Source organism: Aulonocara sp. 'chitande type north' Nkhata Bay, linkage group LG4 (assembly GCF_057382095.1).
Source record: "Aulonocara sp. 'chitande type north' Nkhata Bay isolate Kocher_YH1m ecotype deep benthic linkage group LG4, A_spYH_male_GT1.1, whole genome shotgun sequence".
NCBI classification, from domain to species: Eukaryota; Metazoa; Chordata; class Actinopteri; order Cichliformes; family Cichlidae; genus Aulonocara; species Aulonocara sp. 'chitande type north' Nkhata Bay.
This window is the reverse complement of record NC_141347.1, coordinates 34,710,655-34,734,797: the sequence shown is the minus strand read 5'-3', so window position 1 is coordinate 34,734,797 and position 24,143 is coordinate 34,710,655. Positions and strand designations below refer to the sequence as shown.

The 24,143-nt window shown below is 40.0% G+C and overlaps 1 protein-coding gene across 5 annotated transcripts; it reads left to right on the top strand.

Moving 5' to 3' along the window:
* The first annotated feature begins 449 nt into the window (after positions 1–449).
* mmd (monocyte to macrophage differentiation-associated) lies at positions 450–23,531 on the top strand. 5 transcript variants are annotated; one of them, XM_086290138.1, is made up of 8 exons: positions 453–1,108; positions 1,182–1,307; positions 19,008–19,089; positions 19,192–19,352; positions 20,425–20,499; positions 20,595–20,696; positions 21,030–21,099; positions 21,839–23,531. In XM_086290138.1, the coding sequence occupies exons 2-8, from the start codon at positions 1,258–1,260 to the stop codon at positions 22,040–22,042; spliced, it is 744 nt and encodes a 247-aa protein (XP_086146264.1). In that variant the 5' UTR covers positions 453–1,108; positions 1,182–1,257; the 3' UTR covers positions 22,043–23,531. The 5 variants fall into 5 exon arrangements, with proteins under 5 accessions (XP_086146261.1, XP_086146262.1, XP_086146264.1 ...); XM_086290135.1 differs by lacking the exon at positions 21,030–21,099 and having other exon boundaries at positions 450–1,108; XM_086290139.1 differs by lacking the exons at positions 453–1,108; positions 1,182–1,307 and adding an exon at positions 10,134–18,001.
* Positions 23,532–24,143: the final 612 nt, after the last annotated feature.

The following is a 24,143-nucleotide window of genomic DNA, read 5'->3' as shown; positions in this document are numbered from 1 at the left end:
TTCCCTTCGTGGTAATCTCTGATTCTGTGACACCCGGAGGTCAACGGGTGCCGTAATCCGTCTGGATTTGAACGTTCTGCAAAATCAAAATCATTGAAAAGATATTTTAGGAAGAAAGTGTGTCGCACCCTCTGTGAGACTGAGTCTTCTGCTTGGTGTGTGAGCTCTATCTGAGTGACTTTTTAGTGGCTTCTATTCAGCCAGATGGCTTCCTCCGTCAATCCCCAGTTACAATCAAGATTAAGATTACACCACACACACACGCTAAAATACGTCACACACACAGTAATTAAATATTCCCATGATGATGTAACACAGAATCTGTTGCTGTGTTACAACTGAAGCTATTAAAGAGAGCTAGGGATGGCAGAAATTCCAGGTTGGAGGAGAGATGAGGATTAAAGTATTTTTACCTCAAAGCCACACATCCACAGCGCTCGTCTGACACAGAGAGGAGGAAGAAGACAGGAGCGAGGCAGAGAGGATGGACGGAGGGCAAGGAGGGAGGGCGGATTGAAGAGGATAGAGAGAGAGAGCCCTGCTGTCACCAGGCTTGCTTAGTGTTCTTGGTGTGTAGCGGCTGTTGACGCCTTCTGCCTCTCCGTCCACTGAGGTGCTGGTTTCAGGGCCTTCTGGGCCACCCAGCATGAGGCAGGCATCATGGGCTTTCTGGAAAACTACCAGGAGATTGACCCCGTCACTTTGAACCTTTGCATCCTTATCGCCAGCTACGTTATCTTGCTCCTCGTCTTCCTGATATCCTGTATAATGTATGACTGTCGGGGCAAAGATCCTACCAAGGAGTACGCCCCGGACCCACAACCCACTCAGTCTCCCATCAGACTGGTGGTGATGCAGAACTCCTCAGCACCTGTGGGACGGTGGGACACAGCCAACATGATCACCACCTACCACGAGCCATCGAACTCAGACTTCAGGGAGAAGAAGAGCACGATGGTCTGAGTGCAACTTACCTCTGTTTATACCCAACTCATTTTTGCACATACACTGCTTTTTGCATTTTTCTGGGGTTATTTTTGTTCTTTTGTTTTGACTTTTTTCCTGGGACAATGCTACGATTTGACCTACATAGGACCAAACTCGGACGGTAAGGGAGAGTGACATGTGTTGATGTATTTAAGTACTGTGTGCATGCACGTGAAATCCCTCTTTATCTCAAGGATCTAAAGGCAAAGCCTGCAGTCACCTCTGGAAAGCAAATGTCACAACCAATAAAAGACGAAGAATAAGAGGGGCATGTCTGTTGCGCTGACTGAGAAGAGTGGGATGAAAGGTTCTGGATTAAGGTTAGAAAAATATAAAACGTGCTGTTATGCAGAATAAATATTCTTCAGTGTCTTTGGACTTTGCACCCCTTTGCCATATAAAACAGTCATCTTGGCTTTATTGAAACCAAGCGCTCAGATCTGGCTGCAGTTCAGGGGTCAGTGCTGAACAATTGTTTAAGGCAGGACTAACTGTCACCTCTTACATAACTCGAGGAAATGTGACGTGCATCGATGTAGTTGTTGAAAGTTTCTTATCAGGTTCCTGAGCGAGCATTATTAGATCCCCACGTTAAAAGTTAATTTGCTTAATATCTTAAACATTTCGATAAGAATAAGCAGCATAAAGCCGGGGTTAAGCTTGAAGTGTTTCCTTTTGTCTGCCACATCACCGAAGTGCAGATAAAGCATATCAAGGTGTGAGAAACAAGCGAGCACTCACATTAGCTGTGTTTGTCGAGCAAACAGTGCACAGTTAACATAAAGCTGCAGAGTGAGAGTGCACGAGAGGGTGTTATTAACGTTTCCATCTCTAAAGCTTTTCCAGGACTTGGCTATGATCTGCTTTTATGCTCCTTCCGGTTGTGATCAAACTGTTTACATTTTCACTTCAGGTCGTCTGTATTGTTAATCTCGTGTGCCTTTTATTATTCTAACTGCTTGTTGTTGTTTTAATTATAATATAAGTGATAACTGACAGGAATTCAGACCTGATGGTTGTGTTGACCAATTTGATCACAGACACTGAGACTAAAACTAAAGATGTTTCCGGTAAATTATGTTTTACTTTAGTTTAATGAGATTCTATTGTATCAGTTGTAGCGTTTCCTAAAAAGAAATCAGCTAACAATAATGACCCCGGTGCTCCTGGCTCTGTAATCTGAGCATCTGAGACACTAGAACCTGTCAACCTGTAATGGTTTCTGTCTCGTACTCAGTGTCACAGGGCGGATATAAGTTTAAAATACCAAATATAATTAAATACCGCAAATGCCAACCCTGAGAGAGAAGGTATTTTAACAGCAGGTCACTGATTTGACCATTTTTAACAGTACAGTAATGTTTTTCCTTCAAAGGGTCAAATAGGAATGTAAATATTAACATTCAAATGCGTTGCTTTAGTTATGTTGTGTGTGTGTGATGTTGTTTCATCTCTGCCCAGTGCTCCCATGCTGCCTGTTTTCTTTTAGTACTTTTAGTAGGTTTTTTTCACACATCAGTAAATCAAAAGATATTCACTTTACTTTTATGTCCCTGCAGCTTTCACCTCCTGTTCTTTGTATTTAAAGCTCCGCATGTAAGAACAAAAGATCCAACAAAAAGAAAACAATCAAATTAACAATTGATAATATAATATACATTTAATAGATTTAAAGCAGAAAAGTCAGTTTTCAGTTTTATTTGTCATATGCAAGTTAGCACAGGGTCAACATTGCAATGAAATGTGTTTGACGAGCAGCAGTCACTCAGCAGCATGGTACAGTAGAAGAAAATATAATAAAATATAATAAAATAATAAAAAAAATAGAAAAATAGTAAGGAGCAAAATATTAGAGAGACGTGGTAAAAGAGAAAAGATGACTAAATATATATGTATCTATAAATATAAACATATGTACACTAGTGATTAAATAAGAAAATCTTGAAAAGAAATATGACAGGAGGGCAGATGGGATATTGCACAGGATTACAGTATTACGAACTAATTATCTAAGAATCTCCTAACAGATGTAAAAGAATTGCATTCATTTTTTAAATTAATTTTAAAGACCTATCATCATTCCCTTTATCATTATTTAAATGTGTGAAAATAAATAGTAGCAGTACAAAAAGCTGAATCGTAGCTTTAACTCATCTGCATGTATTCTTTGTGTGATTGTTCGTAACCCCGTCGGTTTATTTCTCCATTTCTAATTTTGCTTCAGTGTTTCTTCATATTTCGGAGCAGACAGATACTTTTTCTGTTTCATGTTTGAGTCCGCTGGTGTCTTTCTCTTCATTTGGTAAATTATGTTATTCGATTATTTTGTCTTTGTTTCAAACAGATTTTCAGAGACGACAGAAGAATTGCGATTATGTGTCTTTGCTTCGAGCACCCAGAGGCGACTCTTGTTGCTTTACATATAAAAACACATGTTGCTGAACTGAACTGAATTTGCTTCACAACATTTTCTCCAGCAGTTTGCAACTTTCCTGTTGCACATTTGGAGATGTAAAATATTTTGCATTTAGTTTACATGATTGTTGTTAACTTTTCAGAAACAGTTTGGATTATACGCAGTAATTATAGCTATAAAACACTGAAATCATGGTACAGCAATGTGTTTTGCAGTTTATTCATTAATGATAGCTTCGGTCTCTAATTTCATTTTACAGAAACAAATATAAAAAGACATCTGGGATTTAACAAAAAGGAAACAACATTAAACTTGGAAAAAAACGAAGCTGTTTGCTGATTATTCTGGACATTGTGATTACGGCTGTGCTGTGCTGCCAGCCCTCAACAGAAATAGCTGTGTCTGAATCTGGATCTAAAGTCTGGATGGCTCTCAGTGTAATCCTGGATCTTCTAAGAAATGCACCATAAACAGATCACATTCATAAAAGAGGTCAGGATGATTCTTTGTAAAGGGAAAGGCTCGCCAAACAGAAGACAAATATACAACGGCTCCAGAAATAGCCTCAGTTAGATTCGCTCTGGTTTGTGCAAAAATTAAATCAATAAATAATTTTGATTGTGCAAATTAAAATAGTGCAACTAGCATAAAAGATAAGGCACATAAACCTGATATAGCATGATAGAGTAACTGAGTTTTAATTAACACCAATTTAAACACACTAATTTTTTTTTTACCTAATTAAAAAGGAAACCAATTCATAACCAAAGGTCAAAGGTCAATGGGCAAAAGAGGGCGTTAAGAGATCTTTGCTACTGTTAAAACTGCACTTTTAGTTTATAATTTACAGCCTTTTAATTATTATAAAATTACAACCTTTTAATATTTGTTTCACATAGTACGAATGCGTAGAATAGAATAGAATAGAATAGAATAGAATAGAATAGACCTTTATTATCCTGCGGATGAGAAAATTATATAAAATATAAAAGGAAGACACAAAGTGGTCCTACATACATGAGCAACTGAAGTTTGTATATACAGGCAACAATGTACTGAAATATGTATAGAAAAATTGTACAGAGATATGTATAACATGTATGAGGATAATCTCATGTACTGTACATGTGCTACAGTACATGAGAGTAAAGGTGTTACTGTGGTCATGGGGTCCATGGATGGCTTAATCTCACAACATCGACAAGTCAAAGCCGAAAAACATCAAAACCGAACACCAATCACAGCACTCCTAAATAAATCTATAACATCTATAATAAACTATCCATCCATCCATCTTCATCCGCTTTGTCCGGGGCCGGGTCGCAGGGGCAGGAGCCTAAGCAAAGAGGCCCAGACCTCCCTCTCCCCAGCCACCTCCTCCAGCTTATCCGGGGGAATACCAAGGCGTTCCCAGGCCAGCCGAGAGATATAATCTCTCCAGCGTCTATAATAAACTACAGATTATTAAATAAAATATGGACAAAATGTGAATATGTGCACTAAGCACTAATTTCATTTAAGATAGGTCACTGCATTTAGTTTGGTGGTTAAATGTACTAACAGCAGACTTTAATTATATCATGCACACATCAAAATCACACTGTAATATTTGAGTTAATGTTTCAATCACTCTAATTCTTGTATTTTTGCAGATTTCAGCTACTCTCACAATAGTTTCTCCTCCAAAATGAAAAATGTGACATCGTGATCAATACTTTCCAGAATCTAATAGACATGAGACTTTAATAAAACTGTACATATAGTATTAAAACTTCTTGTGTATCGATGGAGTTTTTTTTACATTTTTTAAATGAGGCCAAATTATTTCTGTCTAATGAGGATGTGTTTCCCAGCTGACACAGTTAAAGTACAGTCAGTTCTCGTTCTAAGTATTGGTTGTGATATAATAGATGTTGGCCTTTGACACTGAGGTGTGTAAAAAGAGGACAGAACGGCAGCAATAGTAATCCTGCCTTTGTGCTTTCCATTACACAGAGCGGCAGGCTCAGCTCGATAGATGCGAGATTAATTAAGATGGGTACGGAAAACGCTGCAGCGGGAGAGCTCCTGACCTAAATACTCTGTTTAGTTTTGCATTTTCGTGCTGCGGTGACTGTGGCTCTGCCCGTCAGACCAGTTGTCCATCATTAACAGGCTCAGAGGTTCAGGCTGTGCCCTCTCTGCATGGCAATGGCATGCCAGCGTGCAGCGCAGGTGATTGGATGAATGAGAAGCTTTGTAAAATCACTGGGATTTAAAGGTGCTGATCCATTGTACTTTTATATTGTGCATCATGCTAAAGCCAAATTAAACATTTTTAAGTTTAAATAGTTATTTAGACTTAAAAACGTTTCATTCATTTGACATTTTCTTTCTTTCGATGGCAGTTAAACAGATTGTTCATGATTAATTAACACTTATTCATTTTATTATATTCGATTCAGTTTTTTCACTGTGGAAGACGAGAAAAGGAAAATAAGCTGTTCCTGTGTTTGTAGTTAATATTAAATTGCATCTATTAAATAGATGAGGAAAACTGTGACACCATGAGTGGAGTGAGTGAGTGATGACAAACAGGAGAGTGTAAAATAATCCTCTGCTCAATGTCAAAGTAAAGCCCTGTGATGGCAAGCTTTAATGTTTCTATTAAAGGTTTGCAACATAATGAGGCAAAGCAAAAACATACTGTCAGTAGTGCGACACTGATTGTCCTTTTTTTGAGAAAGCAAAAGGAAACAATTTGCAATCAAAAAGTGCATGAAATTTTAAATAAAATAAAGCAACTATTTGCCTTCATTTTTAGTAAAGTTATGTTTGGGGTTTGTGATGACACTTTAAATACATTCAGTACATTTATTTCATTACGGCGACATACGTGTACATGAAAGGGATATTCTAGTCTATTCTATTCTCAAACACAGTCGGTTCATTTAGCTAATATGCAACAACCAAATGATGTCTTAAATACTCATTTTCTTAATACCTCCCCTCCCCCTCATCACCCACTGGATATTACCCATGGACTTTGCATTCTACCCTGAAACAGTAAACCAATTACAAAGCTGTTTAACCCCCTGTCACATGTACACATAAAGCCTCTTTTATTCCAAGGGCACTTGTCTATACGTTTCCCCTACAAGACAAATCTACTAAGAGCCGAGAGCCGTGCTTTCTCTTTGCTTTTCTGCTAATCCTGCATCAGTATTTACATGTGGAGGACTGAGTCGTGTTTTCCACCTTGTGTTGTCTGCAGTAAATGTTTTTAAGGAAACTGAAAGTTCTCCAGGTGCACCATAAGCATACCTGAACCCTGACCCCGGGCTATCAGGAAGATTAGATAGCGTGCATTTCTAACTGTAGCTATTCATACAGTTGCAGAGAGATTACAAAGATTTGATTTGTTTTAGCTGTGGTTACACACAAGCCTGAAGTAAAACAGGAAGCTGGCCTCTGTATCAGATGAAAATACTCAGATTCTAGCATCACAGGGTCGGGATGTGCCGTGGCTTGGTGAGAAAACAAGGAACAGGTGTGTGGGGACTAGAAATGATCGGCAAAGCAGGAAATGCTGAAGATCACGTCACATTTTACTGTAAAAAATCCCCATGTTTACACTTTGGAAGCATTTACGTCATCTGCAAAGACAGGTTGGACTTGTATTTCCAAAACCTAATCAGTGAGAACTTTAACAATGTTCTGTCAGTCTATATACTTATATAGTAGTACTATAAAGTAGTAAACGTTTTAGATACGAAGCCCCCAGTTTGTGGCTATCATAGAGCGTCCTACATTCAATCAGAAATATGGACTGAGATTAAAAAAATGATAAAAACTTTGTGATTTTAAACAATTATTCCAGATTAAAGATGACCAAAGACACTCAAATGTAAGTTAAATAACACAGAATCGGCTCAGCTTACTCTAAATTGCTGTTGCAATTCCTTTTCAAAATAAAGTAGTACATTTAGGAATTTCCATAGTTATATAAACATTTCTCAGTCTCCTTTTGATATTTCTGGATTAACGCAATTAGTTCATAAAATAATCAAACAATAAATGATTGCAGGAATGAAATATTACACTCAGCAGACTGAAACCTTAGATTTCTGACGCGCGTGTGTTTTTGGTTAAATTTTTACTGTAGCAAAATAAAATGCAAAGAGTCTGTTAGAGCAGCGCTGCAGCTGTAGTTTGTTAGTGTAATAATGTAATCGCTCTTTATCACAATCATTCTGACGGCTGGGTAAATCCTGCTCTAACAGGTGTGTCAGTGCTAACAGGACAGAAGTAACGCATCACAATCTAATTGCAGGTCCTTTGGAATAATTTCACATATATGGAGAAGTTTGTATAAAGGCTTTTAGGTCTCCAGCGTGAGCTTCATGACTCAGTGAAACATAAGCTGCTTCATTCTCTGACTGGGCTGTTGTTGGTCGAGCTGCACCGGAGGCGAAGTATTTCCACGAGACAATAAAATGACCATTTGGTTCCTTTGCTTTGATCCCTATAAAACTTTTCATCTTAATTCTGATTAAATCATTGAATAACTCTCAAATTCAGTTTGAGAAGAAGTCGATCAAACCAATTAAAAAAGATACAGTCTGATATATGATAAAAGATAACAAATAACTAGTGCTGGACTCTGCAGTTCTTCTGGGCTTTTGTGAGTGAGTTTCAGGCCATTGTTTAGCTTTCTAGTCCATACTTTTACTCTTCAAGTTAATAGTCTTTTTTTTTTTCAAATGCAACAGTCACTTATTTACAGAGCACCTGATGATTGTACTTGATCTGAGGAAGAATGTGACCAAAACAGAGCTAAAGGAGAGTAAACAGAAGGCTGGAAATGTGACTCAAGAGACTGATAATGATAGTTTCGAACTGTAAATGAACACAACACCTCAAATTAATTCGTTAATTATTGGTTTATTTTAGTCGAGATAGGAGGAAAATACAAATCTGCTTGATTTTCCTGAACTGTAGGGCTTTGGTGAAGCACTGGGTGTTGTTTTCCGTGACAATAGTATTGGAAGCAGTAAGATGAGGTTGCAGCTTTAAATCCAGTCACTGCCCTCATGGTGACAGGAGTAGGTGCAAATTGATACAGCTGCTCCTGCGATTCAAGAGTGCAGGTTACACAGCAGGGAAACTCCATCCAGCTGAGAAGGTGATCAGTGCAAGTGAGACACAGACAGACCTGGACTGTTTAGGGACAGGAAGCTACTCTAGGCTGCTGTGACAGGCTGCCACCTGCAGCTCTCAGGCCAGTGTCAACTAAGAGAGAAACCGAACAGAAGAAGACATTGTCCTTTGACACATGGCCTCTGGCACTCTCCCATTGTCTGTGCCAACGTCCTTTTTAAAACTCAACCAAGCACAATGAGCCGTTTGTCTTTGTCTGGATCAATCCTATTCTCTGCCCTCGCTGGTGTAGTAACTGCTGTGTGCTGATTTTTATTTACAGTGACAGGCTACACCCAAGAGGGGTGTACAATTTCCAATGTGCAATATAACCAGATTTTTGTGGTGTTTGCTAAAAATATTCAAATTCTTTGAGCTATAAAACATTCGTAGACAGAGAAGATGGTACGAATGCTCTGAGGCTAAAACTGCACGGCGTGAACTTCATTAATCCGAAGGATTTCACTTCAGTCTTACATAAACACTCTCACAGCTCTCTTATAGCTAAGGGGCACTGGTCAAGTTGTGGTGCTATTATGTAACAAGGCTGTCACAGTGTGATACTGTGTGTAGTTCACTCTCTGCTTGTGTGAGTCAGTCTGCTGCTGCATAAACTCATGCTGCACCATAAGAAACTTTTAAGATAAAGCGGCCCATTTTTCATGTTTTAAGCCTACTGTAAAATCCGTCATATGATTAATATCTGCAAAAAGAAGCTGAAACTGAGTTAAAGCATTACATGCTAAGATTTCATGGTGACTGTATACTGTAGGGACAACAACAGTGATATGTACCACATCCCCATCTTAGAAGATCTTCCCACAGAGCTTGTTTTGCTTACTAGAACAGCAGCAGACTACTGAGTGTGCACAGCCTGGCATATTTTAGGAAACTTAGAAATCACTCTTGTTTTAATTTGCAGGAGGTCAGTTAAAAATTAAACAAATCAAATAATGGTTAGGAAACCATTGTTCCCATATTTACAAAGTTTAACGTCAAAGGTCAAACAGTTCCTAATAAACTGAAGTTTAATGATGATGGACAGCAGCCGGAAATCTTTGCAAACTATTAAAAAACTATTAAAAGTGCTGGTAAATCATTAATTAACTTTCAATTGAGCCTTATGCATCTTAGAAGGTGAAAAGACTAATTGTGTTTTATTACTATCCTTTCAACCGTCATTGCCATAAACTGTGCCATTGTCACTATTTTAACTGTCAACCAAAAATGACACATCCCTCTACAGGATCCCGCCCACCTGAGATCTGATTGGTCGTTTTCCGACGTCGTTGCTCTTCATTGGCTCATGCCGTGCCACTCAGCATCTCACCACTGCTGTGACTCTGTGCAGCTCAAAAAGAAATCATATTTTTTGTAGAGCGGATCAGCGGGTAGCAGCTCGTCTTTGGCCGGCGGGGTTGCTTATTTGCGGGGGTGTTTTTAGTTTGTCTTGGCTGCTGAAGGATATAAAAAAAAACAACAACAGCAATAGAATAATATTAAACACAAAGTGAACCCGTCTTCCTTCATTAAATAGGTTCTTTTAGATGTTAAGGAGGAATTGACTTAACCAGGCTGGCGGAGAATGAAGACAACCGGACACCTGCTGCAGATGGGGAATCAGTGAACTTTTATTCAGACAGAGACAAGCTCTCAAAACAGCTCACATCAAGAGATTCCAAATATTTGCTGTGAGGATGGGTATATATTCTCTAAAACTTACAGGAGGGGGTTGTGAGGAAAGTGCTGCATTAGCAGAAAAACAACTCCATAAAAGGAAATCGGCCTTGGGTGTTCTAGTCTCTTCGCTTCTTATCGCTCTCAAGGCCAAAGTCGTGAGCACACATTTTTATTACACAGTTGCACAGTAACTTTAAAGCTGAACAATATTTAAAGCTGAATAATGTTTGATTCAGATTATATTTTCTTCAAATCCCCCTTTTGACCCATCTTAAATGGGTCAACACACAAAAATAAGTAACATTCAAAGGAACACAGAGACGTGTCGAAGCCTGGCTCGAAAAACTCCTCGGGTCTTTTCATTTGTCTTTATCTGTCATTGCAGATGAGGAGAAAAGAGTCCAGGCACCACCCTGCCCAGGGGTCGGCTGCAAGCAGTCTCGGTTCCCGATGAAAGCAGTAACAGCTGTCCTGCACACAAGGGTACAACGAGTTAGTGCAACCAGGGTAGTGACACAAAATTAACAGTTCCTGTAACTCAGCAATCAAAAAACATAAGTAATGATAAAAATGTGGAGAGTACAGAGTATATTATAATAATGAGAGATATAAACGTGAAAATGTGAAAGAATAAATCAACCGTAAAATAAACTCAGAACGGTAACTGCTAAGGACATTCAAAAGTGAATATGGTAAAACTGGAGAGGAAGTGGTGGGCAAGACCCTAGGGGCTACATTTGTCAGATTGGGACTGTCAGAAGTGGGCGAAGCTTTTGAACTTCAAGGTGTCACAAGTGTCGGGGGCCCTTCACAGATCAGGATTATGCCAATGGGAATGAGACCCAGGGCCAGGAAGCAAACAAAGACGCAACATCTTTGCCTGCCTGTCATTTCAGGGGGAAAGGGCCAAGAAATGTTTACTTAGCTTGTATGTCGTCTAATAGAGTATGATGGGTCAGAGAAAGGTGGTCCAGTTCCCCTCACCTCGCCAAGGGCGTGTTCTAGGAGTTAAAGAGCAACAACCTGCAATCTGTACCAAAAAATCTTCATAGTCCCACCGGAAAATCATAAGAGTAATAAACGATTCAGCTCAACAGACAAGTATCATGTTCAGGTTTCTCCAATCATTAAATCACTATTATTGCCACAATTTGCTTTATTCACCCTTTGGGCAATGAGAGAAAGAGCCCCTAATGGCCAGTTAGTGGGCTCTAGGTCAAACTGTCCCCAAATTTGTTATCTGTTATTATTACTTGTTGTCATGTCACTTGTCTGTTTTCTACTGCACCCCTCTCACCAAAGCAAAGCAAACATTAGCAGCACATTGACCGTAGTCAGACATCCTCATTCCATAGGTGCTATAAAACATTTCCTGTAAAAGAATCACAGTTTTCAAGACAGGGTGTGTCTCCCCCAACACTCTCACCAGAATACAGTGTAATAGCATCCCCAACTCCTAACCCATAAACACCGTTTCTTCACACATCCGCCCAGAAATCCTGTAATAGAAAAACATTAAAACTGTAACCCTGTAGGGAAGAAAATGTAAATGGTAACGCTGCGCAGTTACCTCTGTAAGCAACACAAGACACAAAAATGGCATTTACAGGTTCACTCATCCTCGAATATTTTGTCATCCTTCTACTCCTGTAAAAGAAACCCACATAAATTCATCCACCCTTTTATCCTATCTAGGTGGAGGTGGTTAACCTTGAGTCATGGTCAAGTCTTGTCATCTTTTACCAGTCAGTCCGTTTGTTTTTATTCCCAGTCTTTCATCCATTCATCCGTTCTTTGCTGATAGTGAAACCTGTCGTCGCATCTAGTTTCCACACTCAGCAAAATGACGTCATCTCAAAAAGAAACCAGAACTTGAGTTTGGATTACCTCGCTGAATCCTTTTTTAAACAGGGACTCTCGTTTCTAATTGTCCCCACAAGTGTTTCCTCCAGAACCCATTTCAATGCGGAGAAACTCACTTACAACAATTTTCTCGCCGACGTGTAATGCTTGTAATTTCCGATGTGCAGATCTGCTTAAAGAAAAGATTCACAAACAAAAATCAGTAAACATAAAACAAAATAAAATGAAAAATAACAAAAACAAAATGCAGACGCCCGGGTCTTAGGACTTGTCACTGAATATTCTTCCCATCAATAAAAATACCAACCTAAACCTACACAGAGTCAAATCAACACCACCTCAACCTTTTCATATTCATAAACCTATATGTTTTGCGTTCGTGAAACAAAATTGAACCATTAAGTAAGTTGAGCTCTTGAAATGTTTTAATTCTCTTAATTCTGCCAGTTTATTTCAACACTTATTCAATGACTTTTATTCAACTGCTACTTGGTCACTCGACTTTTACCTGTTCAAATTGCCTAGGGTTCAACAAAGTCTAGATCCCCGTTTTCATGAAACTTGAACGGTGTACGATGATTTACTTACAGTAATTTAGAATCATCACTCAACCTAGCTCTACTACTGGCACTGCGTGACTTTTCTCACACTGGAAACCAGAATTTAGTACAGAACTTTAATGCCTCAGGCAATCGCGTTCAAGGGCTGCCCCCCCTTCTCTTCTTCTTTGTCCGTGTGTTCCTCCTTTATTAAATCTCCATCACAATGACGTGGCGCTCTGAAATAAAACTCACACTGTTAATTCCTCGTTTTCACTCTGCACCACTGCTCAGAGTGTTTTCTTTTCTTTTTAGTGTAGAGTAAACAATTAAGTCGAGGCCTTAAGCCCCAGATATCTCGCACGGGCATCATTTTCATAACCAAACCGCTCCGGACTCTGCTCCCCAGACCACACAAATGCCCTCTGGGCTTATTATTATAGCAAATTCTGTATTTGACTTTGTTGTGTGCAGCATTGAGCCTTTGTCAGTAAAGCATTCTTCATTGCAGCAGCTGGAGCATTGTGTGTCACTTCTTAGTAAATTAAATCAACATTTTGATTTTAGTGCATGGGTATGTATCAGTTTTTACTCCCTCAACAAGTGCATAAGTGTTCATGTGTGTGTTTCCCTTCATTCTAAGTAGGCGCATGCAGAAGTGTGTGTTCGTGTGTTGGTATATGTTTGTGTTCATCACCTTCCTGTTCTGTAGTTTAGGTAAACCAGCGGCCTGACGCATGGCCTAGGGTCCTCCCCTCCTCTTTGGGTCTGTTTATGTTGTCCTTACTTTGCTCCACGGCCTTCTGCAGCTCTGCTGTTCGGCTCTTCTCAGAGGTCAGCATCCTTCTGCTCACCGTCCCTTTTCCTCCGGGCTTAATGCGCGTCTCGTCACAGCTCTGTCAGCTGACGCAGCCTGGGAATTTCCCCCGTGTAGTGAAACGGGCTTTAGATTTAGTGCTCTCCGTCTCTGCTGCATGAGATCACTCTTTTGCAGCACTGTTGACATCCTCAAGTTGTTGTTGTGAGTCCAGCTGCTGTGGCCTTCAGGGGTCAAAGGGTCAAAGATGGTCGCGGAGAGGGCAACGATGGTAGAGGGGAGGGTAGGAGTCCAGGTCAGCTTCGGCTCTCAGAAAAAACAAAAACAAAACAAAACAGGCGAACAGGAAAATGATGTTGTGTTGGCTGTGCTGTGTTGGCTGTGTTATCCCGAGAGGGGAGAAACAACGAGATCTCGTCTCCCCCCTTTTTTGTTTTTGTTTTTTTTTTTTTTTTTTTCTCACCATATAATCAACTCATAACCCCTCAAGTTGACAGGACAACACAGGTACGTGTTAAAATTCTTAAGATCCTGTTTAGAAATCTAAAAAGGAATTTCCTATCATTCAGTAGTCATTTGTCTTAAACAATCAACAAAAACATGTCCCAAGTCGACCCTTTTAACCACTAAATTTGTCGTGTCCTCACTTAATCCTCAGACCAGTGTCTTTGTCTTTTGACGTTACGTTGTTGTCCTGCAACCCAAAGCGTTTAATTGTCAGTAATGTATAAACTATATCATTTAAAAACAGGTGTATGTTAAGTGTCGCTACTTTAACCTTGCATGTACGTGCACATGTATGTAAGCTGTTTCTTCATTGCATGTATGGGTGCGTCTGTATATGGGTTACTTTAACTTTTTCTCAAACGAGGCATGTCTCTAACACGCACATGTGTCTGTTCCTCACCCTTCTCATATCTTTCTCTGGTTGTGTGTGGTTTTATTTGTTTCAGTGATTTACCAGGAACATCTTTTCCTTTTCTCCATGTCTTCCGCCAGAGGTTAACACTGGTGAGATTCAGGGACACAGCACCCAGAGCAGTTCAGCGAGAAAAACCCGCCTCAAACTACATTCTCTCTTTTTTGTTTTACCGGGAGGGGTGAGGACAACTCTGGTGTCCAGCCGTGAATTTTAGCCAAAGCTTGGCCTGTCTTCTGCTGCCGTACTCAGGCTTCCAGGTTAAGAAAAAAAACACCTGTATGAAGACACTAAACATACATTTAGTATTTGTATAAACATAACTGCCTAAATCATTGAACTCTTGAGGAGGGTGTATTTCAGAATCAGAATCAAAATCAAAAACTTTATTGTCATTGTCATGAGACCGACGACATTAAGAATGGTCCCTGATCATTGCATCATCCCTAGTAATATCAAATATAAAAAACAATAAAATTCAATCAATAAAATAGATAGAATACTTAAAATACTAAGTATTCCCACCGTCATGCTTCAGACCGTGCATAGATTAACACAAGAGTGGCATGGTGGACATTTTTGTAGTATTCAGATGTGTTATTGCAGTTGGATAACAGCTATGTTTGAGTCTATTAGTCCTTGCTCTGATTGCCCTGTACCGTCTGCCTTAGGGCAACAGTTCGAACAGGGAGTGGCCAGGATGTGAGGTGTCTTTTATGATGTTTTGGGCCTTTTTAAAACAGCGGGCGTTGTTTGACTCTTTACTAACTTTAAAACCCCACCATAACAATTTCTCACTGACAAACTTCTATGCATCCATTTAAACATGCGAAGCCAGCACAAAATCACACACATACCCCTACAGCAAAGCTTTAACATAACCACAATGCAACTCCTCCCTTAAACGGGAGAAATCACCCTGAATCAACCAACTCTATATAAAACGTCAAACAAAGATAAACCACAAACATTTCTACACTTCTGTGTCTTCCACGCAGCACAATAGGCAGAAAAACACCGATTACTCACAGTCTACAACAAAAGAAAAACCTGCTCTTTTCACAACTCTCACAGCTAAAGTCAAAACTCTTACCCAGTGCCTCTGAAATAATAAAAAAATCACCAAATACTCGATTACTCTTCTCACTCGCTCCCTCTCACTCCCTTCTTCCTCATACAGCATACACGCTCGCTCCCGCGGACCCGCTCGGCCCCGCGGGCTCACTCGGCCCCCACCTTTTTCTCTCACAGAGACAGAGAGAGACCCTTTTCCTTTTTTTTTTTTTTTTTTACTTCGGTCTATCTGCACAGAGTTTACCTCATCTCTTTCCTTCTATGGGCATGCACACTTCCTGTCTCACACACACAGCCCCTCTCTCAGAGAGAGCAGAAAAGAGTTTTTCCTTTTTTCAACACTCAGAAGAAATTCAACAGACAGTTTATACCACTATTTTACACTTTATTTACACACACCGGTAATTTATGTTCTATTTACACACGGGCCCGCATAGACATATGCCAGAAGAGGTTACCCCTAACTTTTTGACTAATTTAAAAGCATCTTTCAGCTGTTTTGCTTCTTTAGGCTGGTGTGTGGAGTTGATGACTGTCTCAACACATGTTAATTGTTCTCCCAATGTGCTAAGAATAACACCGGGACCCCAACCATCATCATTAGTTTCTCGATCTAATTCTCCATCCATTTTACTGTCAATGGAGGAGTGTTCTTTTATTGCTTTTAAAGGAGAATTTGGGCCAGCTGGGTTTCTGCCTCTGTTAGGCACTAATCAGCTGGGGCGCTGCTTTAAAGGTGAGTCAGCACTGAAATATCCCTTCAGGTGTTACCAAGCTTCTACCAAACCGGAGTCTGGCGGGTAACCTTGCCTAGAGCTTCCTGATAGGGGTGCTAGTTGGTTGTCACCTTGTTCACACGTCTCATTCACACTTCATACATTACCTGCAGTCACTCATTACCCTCCTTATGTATGTAATAAATGTGTAAAAAAAATTCTATGTGTGGTGTATTATTTTAACCAAAAGAGGAACCTAGTTCCTTTAATTGTGTAATCTGTGAACAACGGAGAACCAAACTGTCCTGCCCAGTGTTCCACAGCAAGCATTCAGCGTGTATTTATGTGTGTCCAATATCAAACAGAACATCAAAACATTTAAAACACTAAAATCATCGGGGTTTTAAGAAGAGATCCGTTTTCTCCTATTGATCAAAGGGACCCCTCCTATGGACTCCAACCAGTACTTCTCTTTTTTAAGTTTTAGAGGATCTTTTCTAATAAAGTCCTCTGGGCCTTCCTAACCCTTCTGTAGTTTAGAGAATATTACTAAAAAATATTCTCAAGGCCTTTAACCTTTTAATTTGTTTAGAAAGGCGTTACTAATAAACCCTTTCAAGGTCCCAGACCTGCTGAGGTATGTATCCGACACCGGAGAGCAAACCCGTCGGCTGCAACCGTGGTCAGACCTCAGTTCACTCTTATCTTTATTCACTTATTCACTTATTTCTTATTCACTTATCTCTTATTCACTTGTCTGATTCTCAACAAGCCTTAAGTAAGCCAGACAATTTTGGTTATGAATTACTAGGAGTTTGGACACTAAGTATTTTTATAATGTTCAATATAGCAGAAATAAAAGGTCTGCTTACCTTGTTTTTTGTGTGTACACAGCTTTTGTCCAAACTCCGTTCACTCAGACCACGGCCGATGTCCTCCCTCCCGTTCCAGTTTGACCTGGAGCGGATCCTGTTCGTGACGCCAATTGAAGGATATAAAAAAAAACAACAACAGCAATAGAATAATATTAAACACAAAGTGAACCCGTCTTCCTTCATTAAATAGGTTCTTTTAGATGTTAAGGAGGAATTGACTTAACCAGGCTGGCGGAGAATGAAGACAACCGGACACCTGCTGCAGATGGGGAATCAGTGAACTTTTATTCAGACAGAGACAAGCTCTCAAAACAGCTCACATCAAGAGATTCCAAATATTTGCTGTGAGGATGGGTATATATTCTCTAAAACTTACAGGAGGGGGTTGTGAGGAAAGTGCTGCATTAGCAGAAAAACAACTCCATAAAAGGAAATCGGCCTTGGGTGTTCTAGTCTCTTCGCTTCTTATCGCTCTCAAGGCCAAAGTCGTGAGCACACATTTTTATTACACAGTTGCACAGTAACTTTAAAGCTGAACAATATTTAAAGCTGAATAATGTTTGATTCAGATTATATTTTCTTCACTGCCACGGGGTGCTTATGGATCTTTATTGCGTAAAGAAGAGGCAGTGAGTCAGTATTTGCTGCAGAATGGTATTACGAAAAAGACTAAAATGGTGCCTTTGCAGCAGGGGTATTAATTTTGCCGGTGCCTTGTAGCCGTAGTGCAAGTTAGCTTATGAACAGCAGAACGTTAGCCGACTAGCTAATGCTAGGCCTTTCGTTTCCTTTGGCTTGTCAGGACAGTTTATTGTTTTATCCCTCCCTCTTTAAAGCTGGGCTTTTGCTCTTTACTTTGCTGGCTGTGGTCCATTTTTCGTTGCTTCCCGCGGTTAAAAAAAGACACCGGAATGAAGCGTGTGAACAGCTTTCAGAGGTAAGCGGAAATCTGAAAAACGAGAAATGCTGTTTTGGTTGTGCCTGGATGAGATTGGAGAAAAAACAGGGAGATTTCAACGCTACATACTTTTATAAAGCACTCAGTGTTTAGGTTCCTCTTTCTACTGGCCGTTAGCAAAGCGCTGTTTTAGACAAACGAAAGGAACTTTCACTTTAAATATCGAAACGTTTAAATTTTAACAAACTGGCGCTAAACTGTGATTTAAAATTAATAATTCAGTCTACGAGTGATAATAAATTATTTTTCGAACATTGATTTTAAAAAAGTGCTTCATTTTCTGGCCTCGACTTACATCTTACACTTAATCTTAATTAAATATCTTAATCTTTTGGTTCGGAGACAGTAAAATAAGCTAATGGCAGATGTTGTTGTTAATTCTAGACTATTTAATATGATCACACTGAGCCACTGTTTATAATGATTTGGTTTATTTTTTAAATAAAGTTTAAAACAAAATCATAATTTACTTGAAACTGTGTACAGACTTTTTTCAGTGCAGGAGAGTAAGTGTGATTTGAGCAGTATTTGCATTTTTCAGTGTTAAGAAAAATATATTTCAAAGCATTAAATGTGAGAATATTGTTGTTCATCTGTCTGCTGGTATTTCTTTTTTTGTACTTGGAAGGTAGGATAGCTCTAATGATAAGAATAAAGGCCAGGCACATATATAAGCACATATACAACATGTAACCTATGTTAATTGTTTTGCACGGGTTGTGTAATATGTGATGTTAGAATGAATAAATAAATGTACATAAATATTCAAAAAATCAGTGTACGCATATTGTCTAGATAAAGTTCTTCTTTTGGATGCTTTTGTTTTTAGGGACATCCACAGCTCAAACTTTGTCTCCACCTGAGCTGTCCCTCTGATGTAATTAAATTCCTCTCTTAAAGCGCAGATACTGAAGGGTGGGTTTGTTGGTGAGGTGCCGTGGGGTCTTTTAATGTTTTGTTCTGTTTGTTTTTGTGTGTGTTTCAGGTTCATGAACAGACGGGCCTCTGCAAACTGCCGCTACCAGCCTACCTGCTATGAGCATGCTGCAAACTTTTACACCCATGCAGTGAGTGGCTCCAAACTGTTTAGGCCTCCGTGTAATTTCACAGTTGCTCTTTAACTGTCTTAATAATTTATTTATTCTGTGATTTCTCCCTCATCCTTGCAGCTCCTCATCGTGCCAGCCTTCGTGGGGATGACGCTGCTGCACTGTCTGTCGGACAACCGCTGGGAGAGGATCACGGCCTGGGTGTACGGCATGGGCCTGTGTGCCCTCTTCCTCGTCTCCACCGTGTTTCATATCATCACCTGGAAGAAGAGTCACATGAGGTGAGGACTGAAGCATTAATAAGCACTCAGGCAGAAGATTCATGCCAGAAATACTGGTGGGTGTGTGTGTTTTTGTGTTAGTTTTGTTCCAGTGTTTCCAAAGTGGAGCGTTTAGTCTGCACAGGCTCTTTTATTTTTGGAAATTGCCCACATTCTCTGTGCCATTTCTCTGACTTCCTGTCCTCATCATCTGCTTCGTGCATCCATTTAAAAAAATATAAATCTGGTGCTATTTTAAGTGATGCAAAGCAGACGGACCCTTATGGCCCACTTCTAATCTGTGCTTGAGGTCATCTCATGGAATTTCAAGTATTACCTTGAGTGACTGTTCTAATAAAAGCTTTCATACATACGATCAGTCTCCGGATATCGTGAGCTTTTTGGAAAAGACACATTTGGACAGTCCTTTGTTTTCTTGTTATTAAATAATTAAAATATGATGATATTTGGTGTGAGCTAAATGAATAAAATCAACATTCTTTGTTGCTTTGCTTTCACAAATACTTTGTTGCTTTTAGGTAGATATACGCTGCCATCTTTCTTCTCATCCATCGGCCATTTTTCTGTCATTCTATCATTTTTGATCACTGCGCAGGACATAATGCTACATGTTCAGACGCCGCTGCGAATTACAACATTACTGTGTATCGAGTAATGCTTTCGTTAGCGTGTTCTTTCCATTTCATTATTTCTTTTGCTTTTTTTAAAATCATGTGAGTGGGTGTGGCGCTTCTCATACTTTGATACTGTGAAATGTTGACCTGTTATGGTGACTCGTATGTCCCATCTTCTTTTGTTTACCTTTAGCGTGTTAGCAAATTCACTTTGTTTGCATTTGCGTCACGCTGCAGACAAATGACCTGCGACCTCATTGTTTTTTTTTTTTGTTTTTTTTTTGTGGTTCTTTGTCTGTCCTGCTCAGACAATAATTTCCATACACTTGCAAATTACTCACTGCTGGTATGGAAACACAATCTCACGTCCTGTTAGGCAGAAATGTTTCTGCCTAAGTGGGCATGAAAATGATGGTTGTTGAGGAAAACGGCATAAACCTGAGTGTCGTCTGTTTCAGGTCAGTGGAGCATTGCTTTCACATGTGTGACAGAGTGGTCATCTATTTCTTCATTGCTGCCTCCTACACACCTTGGTGAGTGTCAGACAGACAGCATGATATACTCCCCTGGACCTGAGTCATACACGGAGATCTAACTTGATCTAATTTGGATTTTCATCTTTATTCAGGTTGAACCTGCGTGAACTGGGCCCCCTCGCAGCACACATGCGCTGGTTTGTGTGGCTCATGGCTGCTGCTGGAACCATTTATGTCTTCAACTACCATGAAAAGTGAGCTCGCAAAGTGTTTTTCACTCTTCATTCGTTTTTTTACATTTTATTGAGAAAGCCAGGAAAGAAAAATCACAATAGCTAGAAATGTCTTTCTGTGTTAGTCTGAAGTAACCACAGTGCTTCGAAACTCTTCCCTGGATACAAAACACGTCTCAAAACTCTACACTCATGCCCGAAAATCCTTTTTCCTCATGATTTCACTTTGTCACATCCTCCAAACGCCGCCTGTGTCAGATCTGATCATCTCCCTGCCTTGCTTGTGTTTCACTTTTCCTTTGCATGGCACAGACCTCGTAAACACACACTTTCCCCCCTTTTTTGCCTCCACAGGTATAAACTCGTTGAGCTGGCCTTCTATTTGTCGATGGGATTTTTTCCCGCATCTGTGGTGACATCAATGGTAATATATATTTTTATTAATACAAGCACAATCACATTCAGCTTAATTCTTAAACCCTCACATCACTTCTTCATCTCAGCCGATAAACCGAACATCTGCAGGGTGGAGCTGTTAGCAGTGTGTCTTACTTCCTCTTTAGGGTGTTTGACAAGAGTTCACAGAAAACAAACGATGCATTTAAAGTTTTCTTTGTGATTTAATGATTCATATAAAACGATTCAGAGCTGAAAAATAATTTTTGAATCCTGCTGTGGCGCCTCGTCTTTGTTTTAATCTCTGCTTCTACTGGTCTCAGTGGAAATAGCAGCCACACATCTCAGTAATCCTTTTCTGTGCATGCTGCATGTTTTATTGTTAATATTTTGCAGGATTTTGTGGTGCTTTGGTGGTTTGTGTGCACTTTCTGATATTTCATTATGTCCATTGGCTCCTGTTATGTCCTGCACACTTTACTTGGGTTAGCTGCTCAGGTGTAGCAAATCATTCTTGCAAAGTTATTTTCGACTTTGTCTTCCGTCTGTGAAAACGGCGCCGTCCACGATGCGCTTACAAAAAACGGTTTACTCAATCTCATTTTGAGGGTTCAGCTGCTACAAACCAGCTGCCCGATTCTTCCTACCGACCTGCTCACTGGTCAGGTTGTAACGATTCAACCAATCAGTGCACAGTCAGCAATGTGTTTTAAACAGTAATGTTTAATGAATATGTTACATGTATCCATTTTTGTGTGTTTTTGCAGAGCAACACAGACGGTCTTCAGGAGCTGGCCTGTGGAGGACTCATCTACTGCCTCGGTGTCTTCTTCTTCAAGAGCGATGGCGTCATCCCATTCGCCCACGCCATCTGGCACATGTTCGTGGCGCTGGCGGCGGCAGTGCACTACTACGCCATCTGGAAGTACCTCTACAACGCTCCCAGCTCAGACACCCTCCTCGACTCGTGACCGCGACCCCAGACAGGGCGCTTCCCGTCCCGTCACCCTCGTGCTCTCGCGGCGAGCGCGGGGCGACTCCCTCGACTGCCCGCTGAAGCTGCAACGACAGCCGTAAGGTTTACGAAAACAATGACCGTGAATTGTTTACTGTTTTCTAACAAGGAAAACAGATTTTTAAGCCAATGAAGAAAAGCTACTTTATAGCCGTTTTGTAAAAATAAAAACAAATCCTTTGACAGTCAGGAAGGGAATTTTGAACTTTTACACTTGCTGTTGACCTTGGCACATTCATAAATATTTGAAAGAGTATTTGAGAAATTTGATAGCCGTCTTTTGTATCACTTGAAGTCAGTCACATTCCACTTTGGGGGTTATTTGAGTGTCAAAACTCGGAGATTGATCAGTTTCAGTGTTTTGAACATGAGGGAGGATATCGAATGAGGTGCTAAATATCCACTCTGATCAGTAGCTCTTATATGATGTTATATCAGACGTTAGTGTTAATGTAGGAGCTGAATTTAACTTTTATTTAACAGAAGCCAAAGGTCTGTAATGTTGTCTAAACTGAAGCATTTCTTCAAATGGAAAACTGATTTAAACTTGATCAAACAAGAAGCAAAGTAGTGATCTAACCACACGTTCAATGCCAAACAAGCCGACATTGAAAACTCTTCTCAGTAGTTACACATGTACAGTGTGTAGAGCCGCTCAGTGCTTCAGTGTATTCTGCTGGTAACGTTTTGTGAACACATGGAGTTGTTTTTGTTTTTTTGCTTTCTGTAAAGTTACAGTGATGTTTTAAATCCATCTGATTCACATTTGCACTTTTTTGGTCTAATGCACAGCGCTTTGTTTCTGTGACCAGATGCAGTTTTCAGAGAACCACTGTTTCTTTTCTAAGTAGTTGGCGCCCCCTGCTGGTGGGCAGGCGTAATGAAAGCGACTCATGCTATTTCAGTTTGACTCGGGCAAGGTGGGATTTTTGGTAATGAGCCAAACCATGAGAGAGAAATCAGGTGAGGTGGATAAAGGAGACAGAATGATTTTTTTTTCTCCACTTTTTCTGTAATGTGAACAGTGTTTGTATGCACGACCTTTGTACTGTGGTCCAGTATTACATTTGTTTCCACTGACTGCTCAGGTTTGAGCAGCGTTCCCCGTCTGCAGTCTTTGGAAGGGTCTGATCAGTGGGGAAATCCTCGTGTTCCTGTCTTTGTCTCATGCTGCTGGTTTTGTAAATTAGCTTCACGGCTCCTGATTTGTACAGTTATAATCCTGTTGCTTTCCTCTTAGTGATGTCTGGAGCTGAATGATTTCCTTAACCACTGTTTTGTAATGTTTGTACATTCTCTTCTTTGCTCTGTTAATGACATGCTCCTGGCCTTTGCAGGGGAAACAAAATTCTTCTCATATCTTCTGTTGGCTGTTAACGGTGCTGCATAACCACGAAAGCTTCTCCACCTTTCTGATGTGAGAATAAAAAAACGAGGAAACCCTACGTCTGCATCTCTTTCAGGTTTTCTCCTAAATTCACTTTGCACTGACTGTGTCTGTGTCTAATCCAGCTCTCATTAGACGCTCCATACAAAAGAAACTAGAATCTGCCTTTATTGAGTTTCTAAGAGGATTTAGACGAGCACATCTCAGGCTCTTCATTTAGGCTGCTGCTGGGTTTTTTTAATATCCCTTTACAACAGATAAATATGTAATTCTGCTTTAACAAGAAAGCCCCAGAGTCTGCTTAATTATTCGTTATATTATATTCAGCGCTAATGTCACAACTTTTACTTCTTTGTGGTACAAATATATTTTTGGTAGTGAGTGTCAAGCCTGATTTATACACTTTTAAACTTATTAATTTAAACTTTTATGATCATAATTTTAAAAAGTGATTCAAGGCCCTGAAGCACGAATCCAAACAGGATTCAGTATTCGGTGTGATATTTACATTACTTTGCGTTTCTTAGACACAAAGCATCATTTCTCTTCACACAAAGCAGGAAATATCTCTGAGGTTACCATCCTGTGATCCCACTGGTCCATCTACTGGGTGATTTACATTCCCACCCTCACCTACAGCCACGAGCTGCAGCTGTTGACCCAAGGAATC